The following is a 21,025-nucleotide window of genomic DNA, read 5'->3' on the forward strand; positions in this document are numbered from 1 at the left end:
CACTTCCAGATGTTTCTCTCCAGACAAGTTCGGCGTGTATCACGACCCCCGCTCTCGGCTAAAGACTCCTCGATCACGTCTCTCACCTATTAAATCCATCAATTTAAATGATTCGTACTTTCTCGCGATCTCTCCAAGAGCGACTCGCGCTCTTCCCGACAGGGAGCAGAACACGGAACTTCGGCTCGACCGCCCGGTGCGCCAAGGCGAAACATTGCAAACCTGGGGGACAACATTCCCCCCCCCCCCCGTTTTAAACTAAAAGCGTCGTGACAACGGGGAACATCCATCTCTGACACAGGACCTATCCCGTGTTAATCCAGCACCGTTTGCTAGTACGGTAACACGGCCTCCACAATCACAGCCGTCCCGAGGGCACGGCGAATCGGGGTGACTGCCCCGGACCCCGCGATTCGGGGGCGGGCAGAGGGGGGGGGGTGCGCTTTTACGTCACGGTGTCAGATGTGATACTTGGAGGGGGGTGTTATACCAGAAGCGACCTGGCCGCAAATGAGAGCTCAACGAATCATGTGGACATTTATAGCAGCCAGATACTCGAAACGCGTGTCGTTTCGAAATGTGGAGGGAGAAATATCCACGCGACCACGGGGAGAGAGAGAGAGACACACACACGCACGCAAACTCCAAATATACAGCAGCAGTCGTCACGGTCTGGATTGAACCCATGCCCTCCTGTACACCAGCTTGAGGAAGTTACATCGCCAGCACATGCCGAGGCAGCCCACACATGGACATGAGTCTTGATCGTGGGCGAGGCTTTCCCGGCGAAGCGGACACGAGGAAAAGTGAGCCTTGCGTTTCCGAGGCGACACGCCAACCCCGCTCGTCACGATCGGAACCCGCTGCCACCCTTTATAAAGTTCAAATCTTCGTCCTCCACTAGAGGGCGACATTGACTCAGCAGCAACCGGACTCTCTTTGCCGGGCGAGGTATGCACTGCTGCTGTACGCTGGACTTCTTTCGCACCGTACGTAGCCAACCGTGCGAAATCTGAGATGCAAGGGATTGACAAGAAACTACACACAAAACGCAGTTCTAAAGAAACGAGTTTTCAAACTAAATCTAAAAGCGCTTCGCTCCGGTGGATTCCTCATTTCGGAAGAGCGTTCCAGACGGCCGCAGAAGCGCATCCGAAAGCGCGCAGGATGCGGTGACCGCCTTCGATATTGATGGCGAGCCACAATCCGCTGTTGCTACTGCGAGGATGAGCGCAGTTCGCGTGATGGTTCATGCTCCGTGACGAGATCAGCAGAGTATTGTGGGACATTCGCAAAGTATTGTGGGACATTCGCAACGTATTGTGGGACATTCGCAAAGTATTGTGGGACATTCGCAAAGTATTGTGGGACATTCGCAAAGTATTGTGGGACATTCGCAACGTATTGTGGGACATTCGCAAAGTATTGTGGGACATTCGCAAAGTATTGTGGGACATTCGTGGCAGGCACTTTGCGTGTGACGAGTGCGAGGTGAGACTTGTCCATTATGTATGTTGAATGCTGAACTTCTTTCGCGCCGTACGTAACCCAACCGTGCTAATCGCAAGTGCGGGGGGGGGGACAACAAACTAAACGCAAAAATAAGTTCTAAAGAAGTGAGTTTAATCATCACTGACAAGAGCCGCCTACTGGCCGAGACGGATTCGACGAGTGCCCTGGAGGAGGGAGAGGGGTTAGGGGCCGTCCATAAATGACGTCACGCACCTGGGGGGGGGTCAGACATTTGTGACGATATGTGACGAGGGGGGGGGGGGGGGTTGAGAAATGTGACGTCACATCAAAATGCGCAACTTAAAATGATTATAGAATTGTTATAACAACGCTCCTCCAACATCAGAGTGTAGCGCCACATTAAATACGCACTACAATGACAATAGTTTAAAGCGATTTGAAGCATGTTTAATGGTTTTGGGGGGGGAGCAGAGCTTTGTGACGTCATATTTGAGGGGGGTCTGACTTTTTGTGACGCCGTGACGAGGGGGGTGATTTGTTAACCTTTCCTATACTTTGCATTCATATTGCATTTTTTTTATCAGTTTGTTGTTGTAACGTTCTAGACATCTGTGAAAGAGCTTTATAGCAGCTCATCGGATTCCTCCTCCAGGATAAATATTCAAGATTTTGAGCCAGGTTCGCAGGTCGCTGAAACGGCCAAAATAAAAACTCGTTGACAGTTTTTGTTTTTGGTCCATCGTTGGCGACGAAGGCATTGATTGGAAGGTTTCATCAAAAGATCAGGCAGCAAAAGTGAACTTTCCTCCTCGACCCTGGTGGGTTTAGTGCTTCGCGTAACTCCGTACTGTCGGTTTGTTGGTGTAGGTAAGCTGCGTAGGCGGCAGAGGTCGCAACCCGGTACCCGATACCCGTACCCTACCCGATACCCGGCTACCCGTACCCTTTTGCGACCCTGGTGCGGCCGGGTACGGGTAGGCCGTGAGTCACCGGTGAGTAACCGTTTGTCACTCATTTCGGGTAGGGTACGGGTAGCGTACGGGTACCCGTACCCAGCCGGGTACGGGTACCCGTTTGCGACCCTGGTGCGGCCGGGTACGGGTAAGGAATCAAACCCCGTTTGCGACCTCTGGTAGGCGGTACAACTGTGCCGGGGGTCCACAGGATGGAGAAGGCTCCTCCACTCACGAACATTCGACTTGCGAACTTTCAGAGATACGAACAAACATGTCCGTGTGTCCAGTTGCCTGTTCGGACCGAGAGTCGAAAGTTCAACAGCCGTGCGACAGATGGCGGCAGTCTCCACCTGCAGAACGTGAACAACCAGTGGCATCTACATCTACGGGACTTTTTACAACTTGTCAAGCCATTGCCCGTGTTTTAGTGTACATGCCGTACAGCACGTTTGGAATTGACGGGAGTAAAGTGGGACTTACGAAGAAATCGACTTACGAACACAGACCTCTGGAACCGACCTCGTTCTTAAGTAGAGGAGTCAATGTTTCACAAAGATGGGTGAGGGGGGGGGGGCAAAGGGCAATTTCCTATACAAACACACTTCGGATATAAGCACAGCTGGACTTGTTTAGGCAATCAGCAGGAATTGTATTTGTCTGTCAAATGCAAGCTCTATATAGGCACACTATAAAATTCACCTCCCAAGAGGTGTGCTAATATCCTGCCAGTTTCCACTACATCATAATTTAGATATCATAAATTTAAATAAAGAGAACTCGACGATTCCTCGTAAATTCACAATTTGGGTAGGAGTGATTTATAAGCGGACGTCCCCGCGTGAGTTAGCGTGATATTTCTGCGTTAGCTGCTGCCAGTCATACTTGAACGGTTAATTTCTTCAAATGCTTCAAAATGGGACCTTTTTGCCAGTATCAAAGGTTTTACCATTCCTGGCAATAAATCAGATGCCTCAATAGACAATTCCAAATATTATCAGAGCATGTTTTTAAATTTTGATTTCAAGCTTTCGTGACTGCATGGATTCATATTCTTGGTTCTTTTGGTAAAGTCAAGTAGAAGGGAAACAATAAAATAAAAAAAAACAATAAAATTCTCACGACACGGCAAGCTAATTTTCTTGCTGTGTTTTTCACACCTGATGACGATTGCTTGTGTTGCCGTTCAAACGTCGTGAGAATTGTATTGTTTTATATTTGTATTATTTTATTGTTTCCCTTCTACGTGACTTTACCGAAAGAACCAAGAATAAAAAGAGCATGTTGTGTTTGCATGTTCACCACAAGTACTGTACTGTTGTGTGGGGTTAATGCAGTGACTTGATTACATGCAAAAGGTTCCTATTTGGTGTTTGAACATCTTAACACAACACCTGTTTTAATGCCACAAAGGGTAAAACATATTCTTATGTTTAAATTCTTCAAATGCGTTTCCTTCCTCGGTGTCTGCAATGTTGACGATTTGCTGTAACTTATTTTATTTTCCCCAACAAGGTCCACCCCCCCCCCAACAGGCCATGCTTGCAAATCAGCTTCGAGGCTCAATTGTTTCTCACCCACGTAAAACAAATCGACTCATTTCAATCCAGGTTCTTTTAATTCCCCCTCGACTCTGCACCGGCTGCACAAAACAAACCGACGAAGCCTTCCTTTTACCGCCGCCAATCACCGCATCCGGCACACACACACACAAACTAAACGCGACTTTATAGTTTCCTCCAGCGACACCTGCTGTCACACGCGCCGCACGACTCGGAACCATTCCCCGAGCTTGTCCAAGTGCACAACCCTGCGGAAGCCGCAACCCCAAAGTTTAAACGCTCGACAACACGCAAAAGTTCGCCTCCCCTGACACAAGACACTTGCGCCGCTTTAATTAAACCAGATTTTTAGTTTTACGTTTCAGTCTCACGAACGGCTAGCCCACTATTGTAAGCCATCCAAGCAGCGGTTATCCCACGTTGCCCTTAACCAAAGCTGCGATTAAACTATGGTGGTAACGCAACGCTAGAATTCTCACTACAGAAGCAATTTCACAGTGAGGTGAATTAACCAGTTGATTAATAGTGCAATGCAGCTCAAATGTTTAGCTTTAAAACCAACACCACAATTAGCATAAACCAAAGCCCCAAAACAGAAGACAAACTCCTATTCACCCAAGGTAGCCTTGCAGATTATAAGGGGCAAGTGCTATGACTGACTACCTGTTCTAATACAACACACGTAAACGCAAGCGCACACACATAGCGGCGCAAATCAAGCATGCGACAGAAGCACCTAACTCATTCACACGTGCCCAGCGCTGTCGCTCCTAGGAATGTAACTATTCACCGAACTACATTCATGCCAAGAAACGTCAAGATTGGAGGGGTCACGATTCCATCAAATAATCAATTGTTTTTGTCTTGCTTGTACCATCTCATCCTTACTGCATAGTTTATTGTTTACTGTCGGTGTATGCCCGTCTTTGTCTACTCCGCATTCCGTCGTTGGATTACCCTCGAAAGAAAAAACGTTTGAAGGAGAAACTAAACGATAATCAACTCCTTCACGCACAAGTCGACGCTCGCACTTTTGAACACAAGTCGCTATGAAGCGGCAGGAAGAGGGGTGACGTGCGTGCGTGTGCAGGACGAGTTGGGCTGCTAGCCCGTGGTGATGATCACTTCTTCCCCTTTTTCTTGAGGTAGCGAACGCGTATGCCCTTGTTCAGTTTGAGTATCATCTTCATAGCCAGACACGTGGGCACCATGGTAGACAGCCAAGCCTGGGAAGAGACACCGCGGCCAGAAATCGTCAGCTTGTTCACCACACTCATCACCTCCTCACAAATCAAACCAAACTATTTTTTACGAAACAATATTTTTTATTTTACCTGGTAAGGTCCACTGAGGTGGATAGCTCTTTTACAGAAGCGACCTGGTCGCAGATGATAGCTCAACGAATTGGCTTATCGTGTGGAAATGTATAGCAGCCAAATACTTAAAACGTAATCATAATTCTAAAATGTGGAAAGAAAAACTGGAGGACCCGGAGACAAATCCACACGACCACGGGGAGAGAGACGTGGAAAACTACAAATATACAGCAGGCGTCACAGGGTTGGGATCGAAACCACGACCTCCTGCATACCAGGCGAGGTAGTTAACATCTCGCCACCTCATCACAATCATCACGATAATCGGTCAATGACCACATTACGATCACCAACATCAGTCGCCTGCGTCATGACAAACGTCGATGCCAAACACACGTCGACGTTGCTGCGGTCAACGGACATCGTCACAATCGTAGACGTCAGTCACCGTCCACATCGCGTCTGCCAACCTCATCGGAATCGTCGTCGTTGGTGACACCCATGTGACTTGCGTCAAATGTAAAAAATTACATGCGCATTGTTCAAGAACAGCAAAGATGTGAAAGTAGGAATTCATGATATCCGTGAATTAAGGCTGAACATTAGTACTACTGTACAACTTAACACGTTAAATCAGTTGCGATTCGTAATTAAATTTTGGGTTAGGCCACGTAATTATCTCTGAAAATGTTGTGTCCTAAAGACTTTCCACCACCCGACACAGCCAAACAAATGAAATTCACACGCGAGCGTGCGTTTAACGACGCTCCAATTATTATCGTTGCAGCTCACTCATCGTTAAGTCCAAGAATATTCTCAAGACCAAATTTAGCGATCGAGATACGACGTTTCAGATACGACGTTTCGTTACAAACATCATCAGGGCGAAATCCAGGAAGTCGGAATAAAAGTGTAGAAAGTTTTCCGTGTTCTATTGCTCTGTGTAACAGCGAATGGCTTGACGACGACTAAAGAGATGGGTGCCAGACAGAAGTGCACTGCTTGAGCGTATTGGCACAAGACAGGAATGTGCAAACAAATGACGAAATCTTCTTGGTTCTTTCGGTAAAGTCACGTAAAAGGGAAATAATACAAATAAAACATAATAAAATAAAATTCCCACGACGTTTCGGCCACAACGCCGAAACGTCGGACGCTGTCTTTCCGACAGCCCTGTTCTTCACCTGAGGACGGCTGCTTGCTTTGTGGCCGAAACGTCGTGAGAATTTTATTGTTATTATTTTATTATTTCCCTTCTACGTGACTTTGCCGAAAGAACCAAGAAGATGAATCCCTGCCACCACGAAAGCTTTAAATCGAAAAATGACGAAATGTGAAGTGGACACCTACAGGCTATCTGCTCATGGATCGTGACGACGATGATGATGACGATTGCCGTCATCTATTTGCGCGTAACCTAATTAAATAATCGGCAATTAACTACTTCCATGGACAAGCGAGTGATGGAAAGCATCACAAAACCCACGCCTAAATGCACACGATTGTTTGTCCCGATTTGTACGCCGCCGCCGCGCTCACTTGCAGCGCGTGAGGCAGATATCCGTAGGTGCGGCTCTGCCGTCCCACGGTGGCCAGCGCGGAACACGCAAACGTCTCCGCCTCCGGTACGGTCAGCGTCGCCCGCTGGATCCTGGACATGTTACTCTTGACGTAGAACGGGAGCACGCTCTGTGTTCCGCACGGCCACAACAACAACAACGTTAACAACTGGACAACAACAACGACACGCCTGCAACAAGACACTGCCGGGCAGAGGTGACCGGATTAGCTCAGATCAGAACGACGAGCTGGCGGCGATGAGGTCCTGGGTTCAAATCCAGGTAGCCGCCATTGACTAAATCCAATTCTCAAGCGGAGCGAGTTGATGGTTTGAACCCAGTCAGCGATGACTGCATCCAACTAAACATCGTGTTAAATTTGGTTCTGCTCTTAAATTGGCTAAATTCCAGCCCTGGGAATTAAACATTGTTTTGACTGAACATTTGTTGTCGGTCGCCAATGTACGTACGTATGTTGAACTTCTTTCGCACCAGACGTAGCCAACCACGCTCATCGGAAGTGCTCGACCGCCCAAACACCATCACACACTGTTATTGACTTTGTTATTAACCCGCTACACACGGACACGTGCAGTCCTCTCTGTCAACCTACTGCTGGCTTGAGGACCTCCCCACGTTGCATGCGTCGTCGGGGTTACACGACCCATACTTCGGCACGCTGGCGAATGCGGGTTGGCGAAGGCGTGGGAGCGTACAGGTACAGCGCAGCAACGGATGTTGCTTCGCTGCCGTCTGCTGCCCAAAAGTGAAGCCCCACAGAGCCCGACGAAAAAACTATCGTACATCGAAGTTCCCATTCAAGCACCATTCACGCTCAATCATTCTTAGCTTCCGAGATCTGACAAGAACGTTCCGAGTGATACGGTCATCGACTCTGCAAGGAAGTTATCCGATGACAGACGAATGCCGTTTGTACGAAAAAAGCTGGCATGACACTACTGGTGCCAAGCTGCAGGGCCAGATGTGGGAAGACGCGCACACACCTGGACGATGATGCCCTTGGACTGGTACTCGGTGTTGAGGCACCGAGAGAAAAAATCCACGAACACCTAGAAGGGAGAAGAGGTTGTAGACGGAGACGTCACCACACCAATGCGGCAACTCTCATCATCATCATCACCACCAATAAAGACTGTTGGGGCAAGTGCTGTTAGGGAGTAGTACCTATGAAGGCCGGCATGGCACACGAAGGGGTGGGTAGCCGGCACCACGCCCGGCCGCCTTTGTCTCCCTAGTGGCGATGTTTATACACCGCACCAGGTACTCATTTAAGGCTAAGTCGCCCGCACCTCCGATTAGCTCGGTTGGCTACGTATGGTGCAAAAGAAATTCAACACACATACATACGACCTAGGGGATGCCCAGAACCAGTTCAGATAATCATCACTGGTGTTGGCCATGAGCGGGAATCAAACTCGGGCCGCCAGTTTTCGTAGCATAGTGCTATCCGCTACGCCACCGCTTCCCACATCATCATCACCACCACCGCCGCCACCACATTCACACAACCAATCACAGTACAAAAAGTCCATGTGACCTCAAGCCGAGCGCACGTTTTCTAAAACGTTCAGTTCTTTCAAAGAAAAACATCCAGAATAAAAAATGTAAACAGCTTCCACAACAAAATGTGGCACGAAAGCCAGAAACCTTCCAGCCTCCAGAAAGGGGAATGCATTTACAGACAAGAGCAAAGCCCACTTGGATAGTGACTAAATGTGTGAATCCTATTCCCAACTATCGATGCAAACAGGACATACAAAACACAAACTAATAAGGAGAGCCCACTGAGAGAAACCTAGGGTGCCAACAAATATTGTACGGTTTAAATATCTCGATGAAGATTGTAAAGTTATAAAAAAAATCAACAAAGATTGTTTAAAAGGGTCTCATTACCGACAAGAATTAATCAAACAAATGTACATCCAATGCTCGCTGAAGACCTCACCATTCCACGTCGGTCCTGAGGGTTGTTTGACCACACTTCACCACGATAATCATAGCGGGTTGGTGCCAAGCAAAGGCTTGTCGTCATGGGTGTAAATATAGGACGACAAACTAAACCCAAAAACCTAAAGTGTAAGTGCGTGCTAAAATTTACACTTTTCTTATTGCGTTTAGTTTCTTGTCCTTCCCCCCCCGCACCTCCGACGAGCGCGGCTGGCGACACAACGTACGTACACACACACACATACACACAGCGCATGAAGACACGCGCCACATGGAAAAGCGCAGCAAAAGTCGCCTCTCACCTTGGTGGCGGAGTAGAGAGAGAGGAGAGGCACGGGGTACAGGGCAGACCCCGACGAGATGTTGATGATTACGCCGCCCTTCCTGCAAAGGGCAGGCACAGAGGGAGGTCACCGGGTGAGGGCTTCTCCCCCAAGGTAGGGGAGACGTTTTGGGTGTCGCGTGACCACGTTTCACCACGCTTGCCAGTGGTGGTTGAAGGCGGCACGTGTCTGGCACTGGTTTCAGTTCCTCGGCACCCCCCCCCCCCCCTTCACTCGGCACTGGCATTAGCTGTGGTTCGGAATCAAACTGATGACTGCTGCCACACTGGTTATCTTGGTTTGTGTTGCTTGCCACCATGCAAGTTCCGTTTTCCAAAAGCGTGCCAACTTGCGTTGCGCAGTTGTGTACCACGAACAAATGTCCAGTTGCCGAGTGGACTCGTTGTAGATGACCTTTGTTTTGCTCATTTATCTTGAGCTCCCACTTTGCAGCCTTCTCCGTTAAGTTTTTCCATCATTTCCTGAAGGTCATTTTAACCGATTTTATGACAAAGTCATCAAAGGATCTCAGAGACAGTGAACATTAGCACTCTGTGCCACGATTTCCCATGTTTTCATTTATCAATGCAGCGACGTCCCTCGGGCGCTCTAGGGTGGAAGAGTTGACCGTAACGTCAAAGTAATATACAGTAAAACCTTGGATTGCGAGCATAATTCGTTCCGGAATCGTGTTTGTAATCCAAAGCACACGTGTATCAAAGCACTCGTATATCAGTTGTGATCACGTGACGCTCGGCAGACAAAGCGTAATACGTACGACTCGTATTGCAAGACCTCGCTCGTTCATCAAATAAATATTTATTTTAAAAATTTGCTCGTCTTGCAAAACACTCGCAGACCAAGTTACTCGCAATCCAAGGTTTTACTGTATATCTATATATTTTCTCAATACTGAAGCTTCACAATCATGTCAGACGGCTCAAGGGGAGACGTGCAAGGTAAGTTTATCGACAAGATAACAGCCACTTGGTTGTTTTCCACTGCATACTCTTTTCAGTGCAGGACAGAGCTGAAGTGTCCAAGAGAGCTCCCGGGTTTTATCTTCCCAGAATTTGCAAGTTGGCGACAAGAACCTGATACAGCCCGAGCTGGACTGGCGCTCGCGTTTGGCGCGTGTGGGGGGTGCCATCACGCCGCCACCGACGACGCTTCAAGACAAAACCTCGCCAGCAGCAGCAGCACGGCGCTCTGCCGCCCAACTTCACCACGCGCTTGTCGAGCGCGCGAGCAGCGCGAGGCTACTGCAGGGCAGAAATGACCGCACGCAGCAGCGAGGCCAGGAGGAAGCGTGCGCGTGGTTGACTCACCGCTCCAGCATTCCCGGCAGGACGATCTGAGTCATCTGGTGAGTAACAATGAGAGCACTTGTGGGTAACTCCAGTTACAACAGCGCTGACACACGGCCAAATTGAAAAATCTCAAAAGCCTTGAGAGCGTGTGTGTGTGCGCGGTGTGTTATTCATGCGCTGCTTTACGCTCAAAATCCTCTTTTGGTGAATCACCCGATCCACGACGTCATTACAATGCACGGCGGCGATGTAAGCAAGGTTGTTTAACTGCCGGCATAACTCCAGTGAAGGAGACTCTCTGGTTGAAGCCGATGGGGGAACGGGAGTGGCGTTAAAACGACGCACGTTGTTCGAGGAATTTAGAAACCTTTCTTTAAGAATCTACCGCTGGATGAAGATCCCCCCACGCCGCCGTGGTAAGTGCCAAGTGAGTGAGGGGTGGGGGGGGAACTCGTGACTGATTAAGATATGGCTCTCCACTGATGTTGACCATGGCCGGGAATAGAACTCACATCGCCTAGTTAACAGTGCGGTGCTTTAACCACTGTGCTACCTCTCCATTGCAGGGAGCATACGGTCAAAATTAACTTATCTACTACTACCACATACGGATGTCGATAAGCTTATACAGTATTGTTTAGTTGGGCACTCTGAACAAGTCAGCATGCAATAAAAAAGAAACACCCCTGCTTTATACATGGTCAAAAAGATGCCATATTAATATCGTGTGTCAGCCACATTATGAAAAGCATCGTCTCTGGGACCTCTGCCTAGAAATGGACTTGAACTCTAGCCCCAGGAACCTGAGTTGTACTTGTAGTACAACAAACACACATCAGATTAATAAGGCATCTAATGCTAATTATTTTCCGCAATCCTCAATAACATCTCACTGAGATATTCGGCCAATTTCTCTTTGGCTTCGAGTGGGAAGAAAACTTAGAATCCATCAAAAACCCACAGATACGCGGAGGGGTTAACGCTCAGCAGGGCCATCCCTCGGACAACTCACAGCTTCACAACACCCACAACACGTGGTGGTCACCCATCCAAGTACTAACAAGACTCCACGCTGCTTAGCTTCTGAGAGTAGACAAGATTGGGAGCATTCAGGGTGATAGTCATGGCGAAATGGTCGGAGTGTGATGCGTGGTTAATTCTTCATGGGCGTAAGTCATCGAAATGTGACCACTTCTCAAGACTTTCACAGGGGAGACGACAAATCGCAGCGGCAGTAAATTTGAGAATGAGACGACCTCCAAGCGCCAACTGGGACTTGTTGTGGTTGCAGATTTATCTATTTTATTTTACCAGGACAAGCCCACTGAGCTATCAGCTCGTCTTCAGAAGCTATGAAGCGGCTTATCAAGTGGAAATATATAATAATTCTAATTTATAATGTGCATTCTCCATCCTATGATCCAAATTCACAATGCATGGAAAGGCAGGAAACAAAAACAGAACCAGGGGAACCGACCAAACTAAAGAGGGAAGGCCACTTTAAAGAGATGGCTTTTCAAAGAAGATTTAAATACATCTCCCGACTCTGATTTCCTGATTTCAAGTGGCAAAGCGTTCCGCATCTTGGGTGCCAGGCTAACAAAAGCTCGATCACCAAAAGAGCACAACCTCGACCGGCGAGTGCTGAGCAGTTGCAGATCAGAAGATCTTAAGGACCTTGATTTGAATATATAAATGTATTAGGTCCGTGCAAGTAATGCGAGGCGAGCCCTTTTAAAGCCAGAAAGGTCAATAGCAGTATCTTAAAATTCATCCGGAATTTGACCGGTAGCCAATGAAGAAACGCGTCTTTCTAAACGTGGCGGGAAAAACCAGAGGACCCTGAGACCACAGAAAGAGCATGCAAATTCCAAATATACAGGCATTAGGGGGTCGGGATCGAACCCACAACCTCTTGCATGCCAGGCAATGGAAATAAAATGTCGCCACATCGGCGCCCCTGACCAGGGAGATTCCCAGAGTGGAGGTTGGTGCATTACCGTTACACCGTACCAATGGCTCACGGGAGCATCGGTAAGCATTATCACGCAAAACTCCAGTCCTCACAGCCCACCACGGTATGTCTTTAACGTCTACCGATTTAGGTCTGTTAAAATAGAAATGTAAGCAATTACAACCCTGCACACGGCTACCGATTGCAAAGTGAGCTCCACGTGACGTCGAGCACCGATCCGAATTAAAATTGAGTTCTCGTAAGTGTGTGCACACAACGTGTGTTGCACGTGACATGCAGAGCAATCGTTCAACGTTTGAATAATACGCAAATGTAAATTGTACATGTAAACGCGTCCCCAGGTGACGGCGTGCATTTATAAAACGGTTAGTAAAACTTGATAACTCATTAAACCGTTTGTAACTTTTGTGTAATTGTAACCTGTTGCCATCGTGAAATATACTGCTTGAAATTGGGTCCATCATTTGGAACACCCTGTAATATACTACGTTATCACAGAATGCAAGCTATTATGTCCAGCCGCCACTAGATGTCCCAGTTTCACCTCTTAAACCACCGAGGGTGGAGCAAGGAGGCCTGTGCGTGACAGAGGTCCAACTCACCTTCAGTACAGACAAGATATTCACGTTCAGTATGTTCTTTATCATCTGCAGGACAACACGGAGGAATTAGGATGAGCGCAAGTGCGTCAAAACAACTACAGCCGTACACACAAAACAAATGCGTGTTTTATTTCATGTAACACTGCTTTGCTGGCGATTAGGTAACCCGATTAGGCATACCATCGTGATCATAAACAGCATCATCGTTATCAGCAGCATCATCATCTACAACATCGTGCACTTTTAAATCAAGATTGAAAACGAATTTATTTAAAACTGCTTCTCTCGTGTTGGGTTTGTTGTCCTTCGCCTGCACACCTCCGATTAGCAGGGTTGGCTACGTCCCGTGCCAAACAAGTTGAACATACGTACATCGTCATTCATTGCCCATCCTGTGCTGCATTGAGGCCTCCCCATGCTATCGCTATCCCTCGTGCTGTGCTGTACTATTCACGAAATGAATACATCGATGAATATCTACGAGTTGATTGACTCCGTATTCCAGCCGTTGAGTAACTTACATCGTCCAGATTGGGGATGTCCAAGTAGTACTCAGGGTAGGTGTAGGAGATCCCCACATTGTTCACTGAGGAGCAAGCATCACACAACAGACCAGTACCATGATCAGAAATGATGTATCAACATGGAAGGGCCATTACCCAGAACGATGCCCATCTATATATATAAAAGGGGAATTTGTGAATATGTGTGTCTGTTCGAAATGTTTAGCATACTTCCCGACATGCAACAAACTTGAAATTTGGCACGTGGGTAGCTTCCAGATTGTACACAATGCAAAAAGTATAAAAATAGACTTTTACAATTTTTTTGGGGGGGGCACAATAATGGATATATTTTGCATGGCAAGTGAGTGGTGACGTCACATCTGTGATGTCACCCGCATACGGAAGCGTCACGCAGTGTGCCTGCTGACGTCACACACCCCCCCAACCCTCCGCGTAGGCCGTGTATTCATCCAAGTCTCGGACGAAGCCGGGTAGTAAAGCTAGTTATATATATTTTAAGGCAGTGTTCTCAATGAATGTGTTGAGTGTTGTTTTCTTCCTAAAAACAGACACCGATTGCGCCTTTCTTTTGCCAACTTTCCAACCTGGTCGATCCTTTCAGTATCGACGAGAGCCGCCTACATAGAGAGGGGTTTGCGAGCGGTGCAACCTCTTGGGGCAGCAGAGACTCTCACCCAGAACCCCGACGGGCAGGTCTCGGAGCGCGGCCAGCACCTTGGGGTAGATCTCCTCGCTCGCGGTGAAGTCCACCGCCACGGTCTTCGTCTCCACCTTGAATCTCTCGCCTGCGCGGTAAACGCCGTTACTCGACCGCAAACGCTTTGGGAGCCACACTCGTTGAACATTTAACGCGTGCCTTTGTAAAGTCTTCCGTCCCTCAACAATTTTATCCCGATTGTGCTCTAACCTGAAATACACGGGTGCAATTAATACGTCACGTCACGAGACTAAGTAGACATTCGTAGCCTGTGGAAGCAGATGTCGGAGCTACCTCTGAGATTGCGTAAGGTAAACCCTGTTCCACACAGTTGGAAGCAGCACTTCCCCACATGTCCCCGCCACCGACAACAACGTTCAGTGAAACCAACATGCTTCATTCCTACGGCAGGAATTTAGCCAATTTACGAGCAGAACCACATTTTAAACACGATGTTTATTTGCGGTGGCCGGGCTCACACCGTCAACTCACTACACTTGAGGTTCTGGTTTAAGAGCAGGCGAGTGAGCTGCATGGATTCGAACCCAGGATCTCGGCAGCGCCAGCTCAGTGCTGCGACCTCTGAGCCGACAGGCGCCTTTATATTCAGTGCTTGTTACTGCTCACAAAGTTAACCTTGGCTGGTTTGGCTTACCTGCATTAATGCGTCATGATAAAATTACATACCTAAGTGGATAAACTTGCATATGATATTCTGTGCGTGTATAAAGACAGATGGCCTTAGTTTATAATGAGGTATGCACTCATTGAAAGCAGGAGTCTCAGTTTCAAGGAAGATTTAGTTGTTAAATACAGTTGAAATCAAATGTACAAAATATTTATCGTATAAAAATATTTTAGATTATAAATATTAATATTTTAAATTAGTATATCTATCTTCCCGTCTCACATGCCCAGTTGCGGTTACAGCACAAACCAAAATAACATCACTGTTAAAAAATTATCACAGATTGGGAGACAGATTGTGGAGGGGAAAGGTGAGCGGAGAGAGCAATGATGCGGACTAGAGGGGAGAGTTCAGGGGAGTTGGGAGCGCGAGGTGTGAGTCAATAGACGGGTCGGTTGGGTGGGTGAGTGTGTGGGTGGGTGATTAGAAGGACAAGCCACTCCGTACATGGTTTGGTGGGTGGGCGATTAAGTGTGTAAGGTGAGTAAGTGGGTGGGTTGGTGCGGTGGTAGGTTGGTGGGTGGGTGAGACATTCAGGGTGTGGGGTTGAGGTGATGAGTGAAGAGTAGAGTGGGAGGGGATAATGGTTGGGATGGCACAGGAGTGGTGGCAAGCAGAGGGCAATGTTGAACGGAGGCATTGGGGTCAGCGAGTCAAGGTGCTTTGGAGGCTTCGTGGTGGCGGTGGCGGCGGGGGGGGCGGAGCAAGGACAAAGCAAGGGGCGCACGTGTCCATCTCATCAGCGATATGGGCACAAATACAAAATCAAATCAAATCGAATCAGCGGTTTAGCTCGTCGACAATCAAAATTAGCGGGAACGTCCGCGAGGGCCCGTTGCGGTGTTCATGAATTGCTAATGCGGCGGCGCTGGCTCATTGCTATTCGCAGCTTTGTGCAGCACGTGGAACCGGCCGGGCCCGTCGGACGGGGGGAACCCTCGGCGCTGCCATGGCGATGGGCCGGGCATTGTGGGAAACCCCGCGAGGGGCGACTTGCGTCAGCCGCGCTCTCATCTCGTCTCGGCGGCGAGGTGCCACCGCACCGCCGCGTTAATAATAGCTTCGTTATTGTGTCCAATTCACACAATCGCTGCCGTGCGCGCGCGACGCTCCTTGCTTAACGGGCGCGCGCCGCACTAACCTTTAATTCAAAAAGGATTCCTGCGCCGCTGAATAGATCGTGCGCGCGCACACTCGAGAGCGGACGATTTTTCTTTATCCACTGCTGGATGACGGAATCCTCACCCCCACCCCCCTCCACCCGCGAGGAGGTGGAGCCCCCTCCGCGTTGCGCAGTTAAAATATCCTTGTTACCGCCGTGTAACGGTTCGCAGCATGGATTTGGAATCCAGAGGTCGCCGATTCCGATTTGATCTCCTGGCATGGCAGTTGAACAATGGGCGGGTTTCTTGAATCCAACCCGCCTCTGTCCACCCAGCAGCATATAACTTGTAAACGTTGTAGATTTGCTCTCCAACACACCGTTGTGCTGTACTAGTAACGAATCGGTACGTTCTGTTTACGCAACAAAGCTTACCAGTTGGCCGTGTCGGGTGGTGGCGGGTTTAACGACACGTGTATAAATTTACGCGATCTAACCCCCCAAAAAAAACCTCTATTGTGGAGCATATAAATGGGTAAACCACGGGTCCATCGGTGGCTGACGCGTAGTGGGTTAAAGTGTGCGTACTGCCAGATCTTCATCTAAGTGCGGCAGAGATTATGCCAACACCCCCTCTCGAGAGGGGCTCTCCTGAGCTCCCTCCAGTGGTTGCTTTTTCTACCAGCTGTAGCCCGCGCAAACAATTGGAGGGCTGAAATTTTACCTCGTTCAATTTCACAATCACGGCCATCACGCGGCGGTCCTCACTTAACGCCGCACGCTGCGGTGACCTTTCATTTCAAAAGGGTTCCCCTGTGCTGTTTAAAGGCACGCATGAAGCGTTGGCCATTTTCTGTCCACTGCTAGATGTTAAGACTCCCGTGCAGAAGTCATTGCCTTTTCCTTCCGTGTAATTGTAAAACGCGTAGAATATTACGCTCTCTATTGATTAAAATATTTTATGTTCATTCATTTAGTCATCAATATTCAAGTATTGTACTGCGGCGGATTTAACAAAGAAAATTACATGCAGCTCTAACTGATAGGTGTGTACATAATAATAATACAATAATGTACAGCTTTTCATCAACCCACTGCTGGATGAAGGCCTCAGTCATCTAGGGTTGTTTTTTTATAACTACACTGATCAGTGCGGGTTGGCGAAGAGAAAGTGGGTCCAAGGACCAGTTCAGATATCACTCGCCACTGCTGTCAGCCATGTCCGGGAATCGAACAAAGGTTGCTGCATCACAGTACAACATGCTAAACACTCTACTATCACTCAACCCCAATAATACAATGTTCTTTTTTTACCAAGAATGCCTCGCACCGAGCCTCAAGACTCATATCCAGGAGGGCCCTGCATTAAGATGTTTGGCCAATCCTAATGATGAGCATTTTGTGTATGGGGGGCAGCAAATGCAGTGACTGCAGGAAATTTGTGCAAAAGAGACGACACTCAAAGGTGAGCACACGCGGGATCTCTGGCTGCCCAGCAGTTTTGGAAATCTCATAAATGTACGCGTTCCGCCAACCTCTGCGCCTCGAAATTGCCAAATCACAGCATTGTGCCACCACACCCTGCTCTTGCAAGATAACAACAATGAGCGTGTGTCATACTGCACTCACAATTAACAAGTGGCTGGCAATTTGTAAACGAACGTCACTCGGCCACCTACTGCGAAAACTTGCCAAAGTCTTGAGACTTAGCTAACTTTTCTTGAGTAAACAAGCGAAATAATAATTAAGAGCATATAGGTGTTCTTGGCTGCACGTATTCCACAACCCCATCACCACGACCTTAATTTGCCTGAATTGCTGTTACTCCAGGGCTCCCTTGAAAACAACTGTCTCAAAGGGATCTTATCTGTTTTAAACAAAGATTGGTCTAGCACTCAATTGAAACTCAAATACCAAATACATAACAAAAATACCTAATTATACTGCACACATTGTGTCATTAACCTGACATTGAGTCACAAGGGTCCCTGTAGAAGACTTGTGTGCTCTCGATATTATAATTATTTGCACACAACTAATGTGTGTGTGTTATTTATTAAGGCAAAGATCCCCCGGGTAGCCTTAACAGGCTGTTGGGGCAAGTGATTTTTGCGAGCACCTATGAAGACCAACATGGCACACGAGGGGGTGAGTGGCCAGCACCACGCCGGGCCGCCTTTGTCTCCCTTGTAGCAATGTTTACACATCGCAATAGGTACCGGTTCAGATAATCGTCACTGGTGTTGGCCATGAGCGGAAATCAAACTCGGGTCGCCAGGTTTGTAGCACAGTGCACTAACCACGACGCTACCTCACCCCCCAAACATACACATGCGCAAATTAAGAAAAATGGTGTTCGTGGGCAAGGCGGCATTGACGATTGTATTACTTTAAAGGACACACCATGATTCCGTGCCAGCAAGATAAAGCTGCGGATGAATTATTGAATAACCGGCATGAAGCTGTGGGGGGGGGGGGGGGAGACGGGTGGGAAGAAGTATAATTTGTTTTGGATTAGCAATTAAATACAGCACAATGCATTGCCTGCCAAGAAGGGCATCGGGCAAGCCCAGCTTTCAGGATTAAGGTAGTTTTCAAGGACTCGCTGTACGAACTTGTGCATGTAGAACTGTACGTAGCCGACCGTGCTAATCGGAAGTGCGCCGAGGCACACAGGCCACAAAGGTATGTTGGGAGAGATTTCACGGTGGGGGGGCATTCGGCAAAATATCTCGGCGAACGGATCACACCTGTGCACGCGTTTACACGTCATCTCCGATTAGCACGGTTGGCTACGTGCGGTGCAAAAAAAGTTGAACGTACATATCCACACACAGGCGTCATCTCCCGGACACTTTGTGCGCAGCTGTGACTAGAATTGAAAAACAAAGAAAACCAGGAAAGGTATGGAAAACTCGGTAGCTCGTGCGTCGGTCTGCTGTCAATCAGTCGGTCCCCCAGCCTCACCGATTAGATGGGGGGGGGGGGGGGAGCGTGATAAGAGTTGCCACGGAGGCACCGCATTTCCCGGCAAAGACGTGCGTCACCGTTTTGGCGGGGGGGGGGGGGGGGCGCGTATGTCACCGCCGCGACTGGGGAGAAGATCGCATCTTAGAAAAAATAAAACACTATCTTGGGCAGGCGAGCGGGCAGGCAGGAAGGGCGTGAAGGGGGCCACGGGGTGATGCGGCGAGAGAGACACGTCTGCCTCAAGGCACAGTGTCTCGCTGCGAGGTCGTGGGGAGGAGAAAACGCAAAAGGAATGGTTGGCTAAAGCTAGGTTCAATGCGAGACAGATGGGGAAAGCTGGAAAATCCTAAGAAAAGAAGAGCAAAAACTGTGCGTGTGTTGTTATAATATGGTCGGGAGAGAACAAGTATCCATTACAAATCCGAAACTAATAAGGAAACAAAGATGTACGCATGTGTGTGTGCATATATATGGGGAGCGGTAGTGTAGCGTTAGTGCGCTGCGCTACGTACCTGGCGGCCCGAGTTCGATTTCCGCTCTTGGCCAACACCAGTTGCGATAATTATCTGTACTGGACCTGGGCCTCCCCTAGGTCGACTCAACCTGAAATGAGTACCTGGTGCGGTGTGTAAAACATCACCACTAGAGAGACAAAGATGGCTGGGCATTGTGCTGGCCACCCATCCCCTCTTGTGCCGTTCCAGCCTTCATAGGTGCTCGCTAACAGCACTTGCCGCAACAGTCTGTTAAGGCTATATTGGGGATCTTTGTTACAAATATATACAGGCATCCAAACATTAATGCACAAGAGAATACAGAAATGAATTAGAAAGCTAAAAATAAGCAAGTCGTGGGTAAAAATACAGAAACGGGCCGAAGAATCTTCACGTGATGTCGTGCAGCTATTTCTGGAAACTCCTTCAGAAAAGCTCCTTACCTTTGTGGCCCGATTACAGAAATAGCACAAGTCAAAAAGGCAGGACATAATCCCCACAAAACAAATATGTTCTAAATGCAACAGCGAAGGACGGGCGATTTTTTTTTTTGGCGCGAGATCTGTGTGCGCGTGTGTGTGCGCTTCAGATTCACGTCTGCCCACGCACGGCTTTAAATAGATGCAGGGTGACTCAAAATAGCGCGCGCCTCCTTTAAGCTGCAAGCAGCGGCGTGTGCACGTGTCACTGCGAGGGAGGGCTGGATGGGCGTGCGTGTGGGTGGGCGCGTGTGTTAGCGTACACGCGCGTTTATCCACGTCTTGAGAAGAGAAAAAAAACGCCTTCTTGTCCACGGCTCATTTTGCCGTTAGACGGAGGGAATCAACGACGCCTGCGATCGTGACCGTCACGCCGCGGTTGTATTTTCCGCAACTGTCCGTGCCACCTCGTTAGAGCGAAAGAGTGTGCGGTGTATTTAAAAATAAGCGACGATGCTAAAAGTCTTGCCACGTCTGCGATGAGATGTCCGCCATCCCTACATTGTGAAAGACACAGGAATGGTGGATGCAAAATAAATGGCGGGGCGGACGCACGATTCAAAATGTCAAGTGCTTTCGAGTACGGCGTTCAGAGATTTCCTCCCCATTCCTCACGATTCCATGACTTGTCATTATTCACGATCACGGTTTTACTCAAGAAAAAATTGTTTACTTTCAACATGCTAGTGAATGTAATGGCCTCTAGTAGATGGATAGGTCACACATACAACATATATGAATGAAAAAAATTATCGATTGTTACACATGTAATTTGATGCGTGACAGCTTATAAATCAACAATGATGAATCGATGGATCGTTACACCCATACTCTGAAGAATTCCGCTGTGCTCATTTCTGTCAAGTCCAAATTCATGTGGTAACAATTCCCACATTCATGTGACAGGGGACAATTTACATTGTTTACAGAAACGACTGTTTATTTTACACAGTGGTGTATCTTCACAGGGTTATGCTTGACTCATTTTTGCAAGCCTGGTGCCAGGGCCATTCATAGTGGGGGGTGG

At 48.3% G+C, this 21,025-nt stretch overlaps 1 protein-coding gene across 1 annotated transcript in view; it reads right to left on the reverse strand.

The window, feature by feature from the left end:
* Positions 1 to 4,025: 4,025 nt before the first annotated feature.
* HSD17B12 (hydroxysteroid 17-beta dehydrogenase 12) overlaps positions 4,026 to 21,025 on the reverse strand; it is a 33,830-nt gene continuing 16,830 nt past the window's right edge. Inside the window, exons 4-11 of the mRNA XM_078597130.1 lie at positions 14,243 to 14,353; positions 13,563 to 13,627; positions 13,042 to 13,086; positions 10,483 to 10,517; positions 9,134 to 9,215; positions 7,868 to 7,933; positions 6,844 to 6,993; positions 4,026 to 5,214 (exon numbers count right to left, since the gene is read on the reverse strand). Of these exons, the coding sequence (XP_078453256.1) occupies positions 5,110 to 5,214; positions 6,844 to 6,993; positions 7,868 to 7,933; positions 9,134 to 9,215; positions 10,483 to 10,517; positions 13,042 to 13,086; positions 13,563 to 13,627; positions 14,243 to 14,353 (659 nt within the window). The 3' untranslated portion in view covers positions 4,026 to 5,109. The remainder of the gene's footprint in view (positions 5,215 to 6,843; positions 6,994 to 7,867; positions 7,934 to 9,133; positions 9,216 to 10,482; positions 10,518 to 13,041; positions 13,087 to 13,562; positions 13,628 to 14,242; positions 14,354 to 21,025) is intronic.

Source organism: Lampetra planeri, chromosome 8 (genome assembly GCF_965212315.1).
Source record: "Lampetra planeri chromosome 8, kcLamPlan1.2.h2, whole genome shotgun sequence".
Taxonomy (NCBI): Eukaryota; Metazoa; Chordata; class Hyperoartia; order Petromyzontiformes; family Petromyzontidae; genus Lampetra; species Lampetra planeri.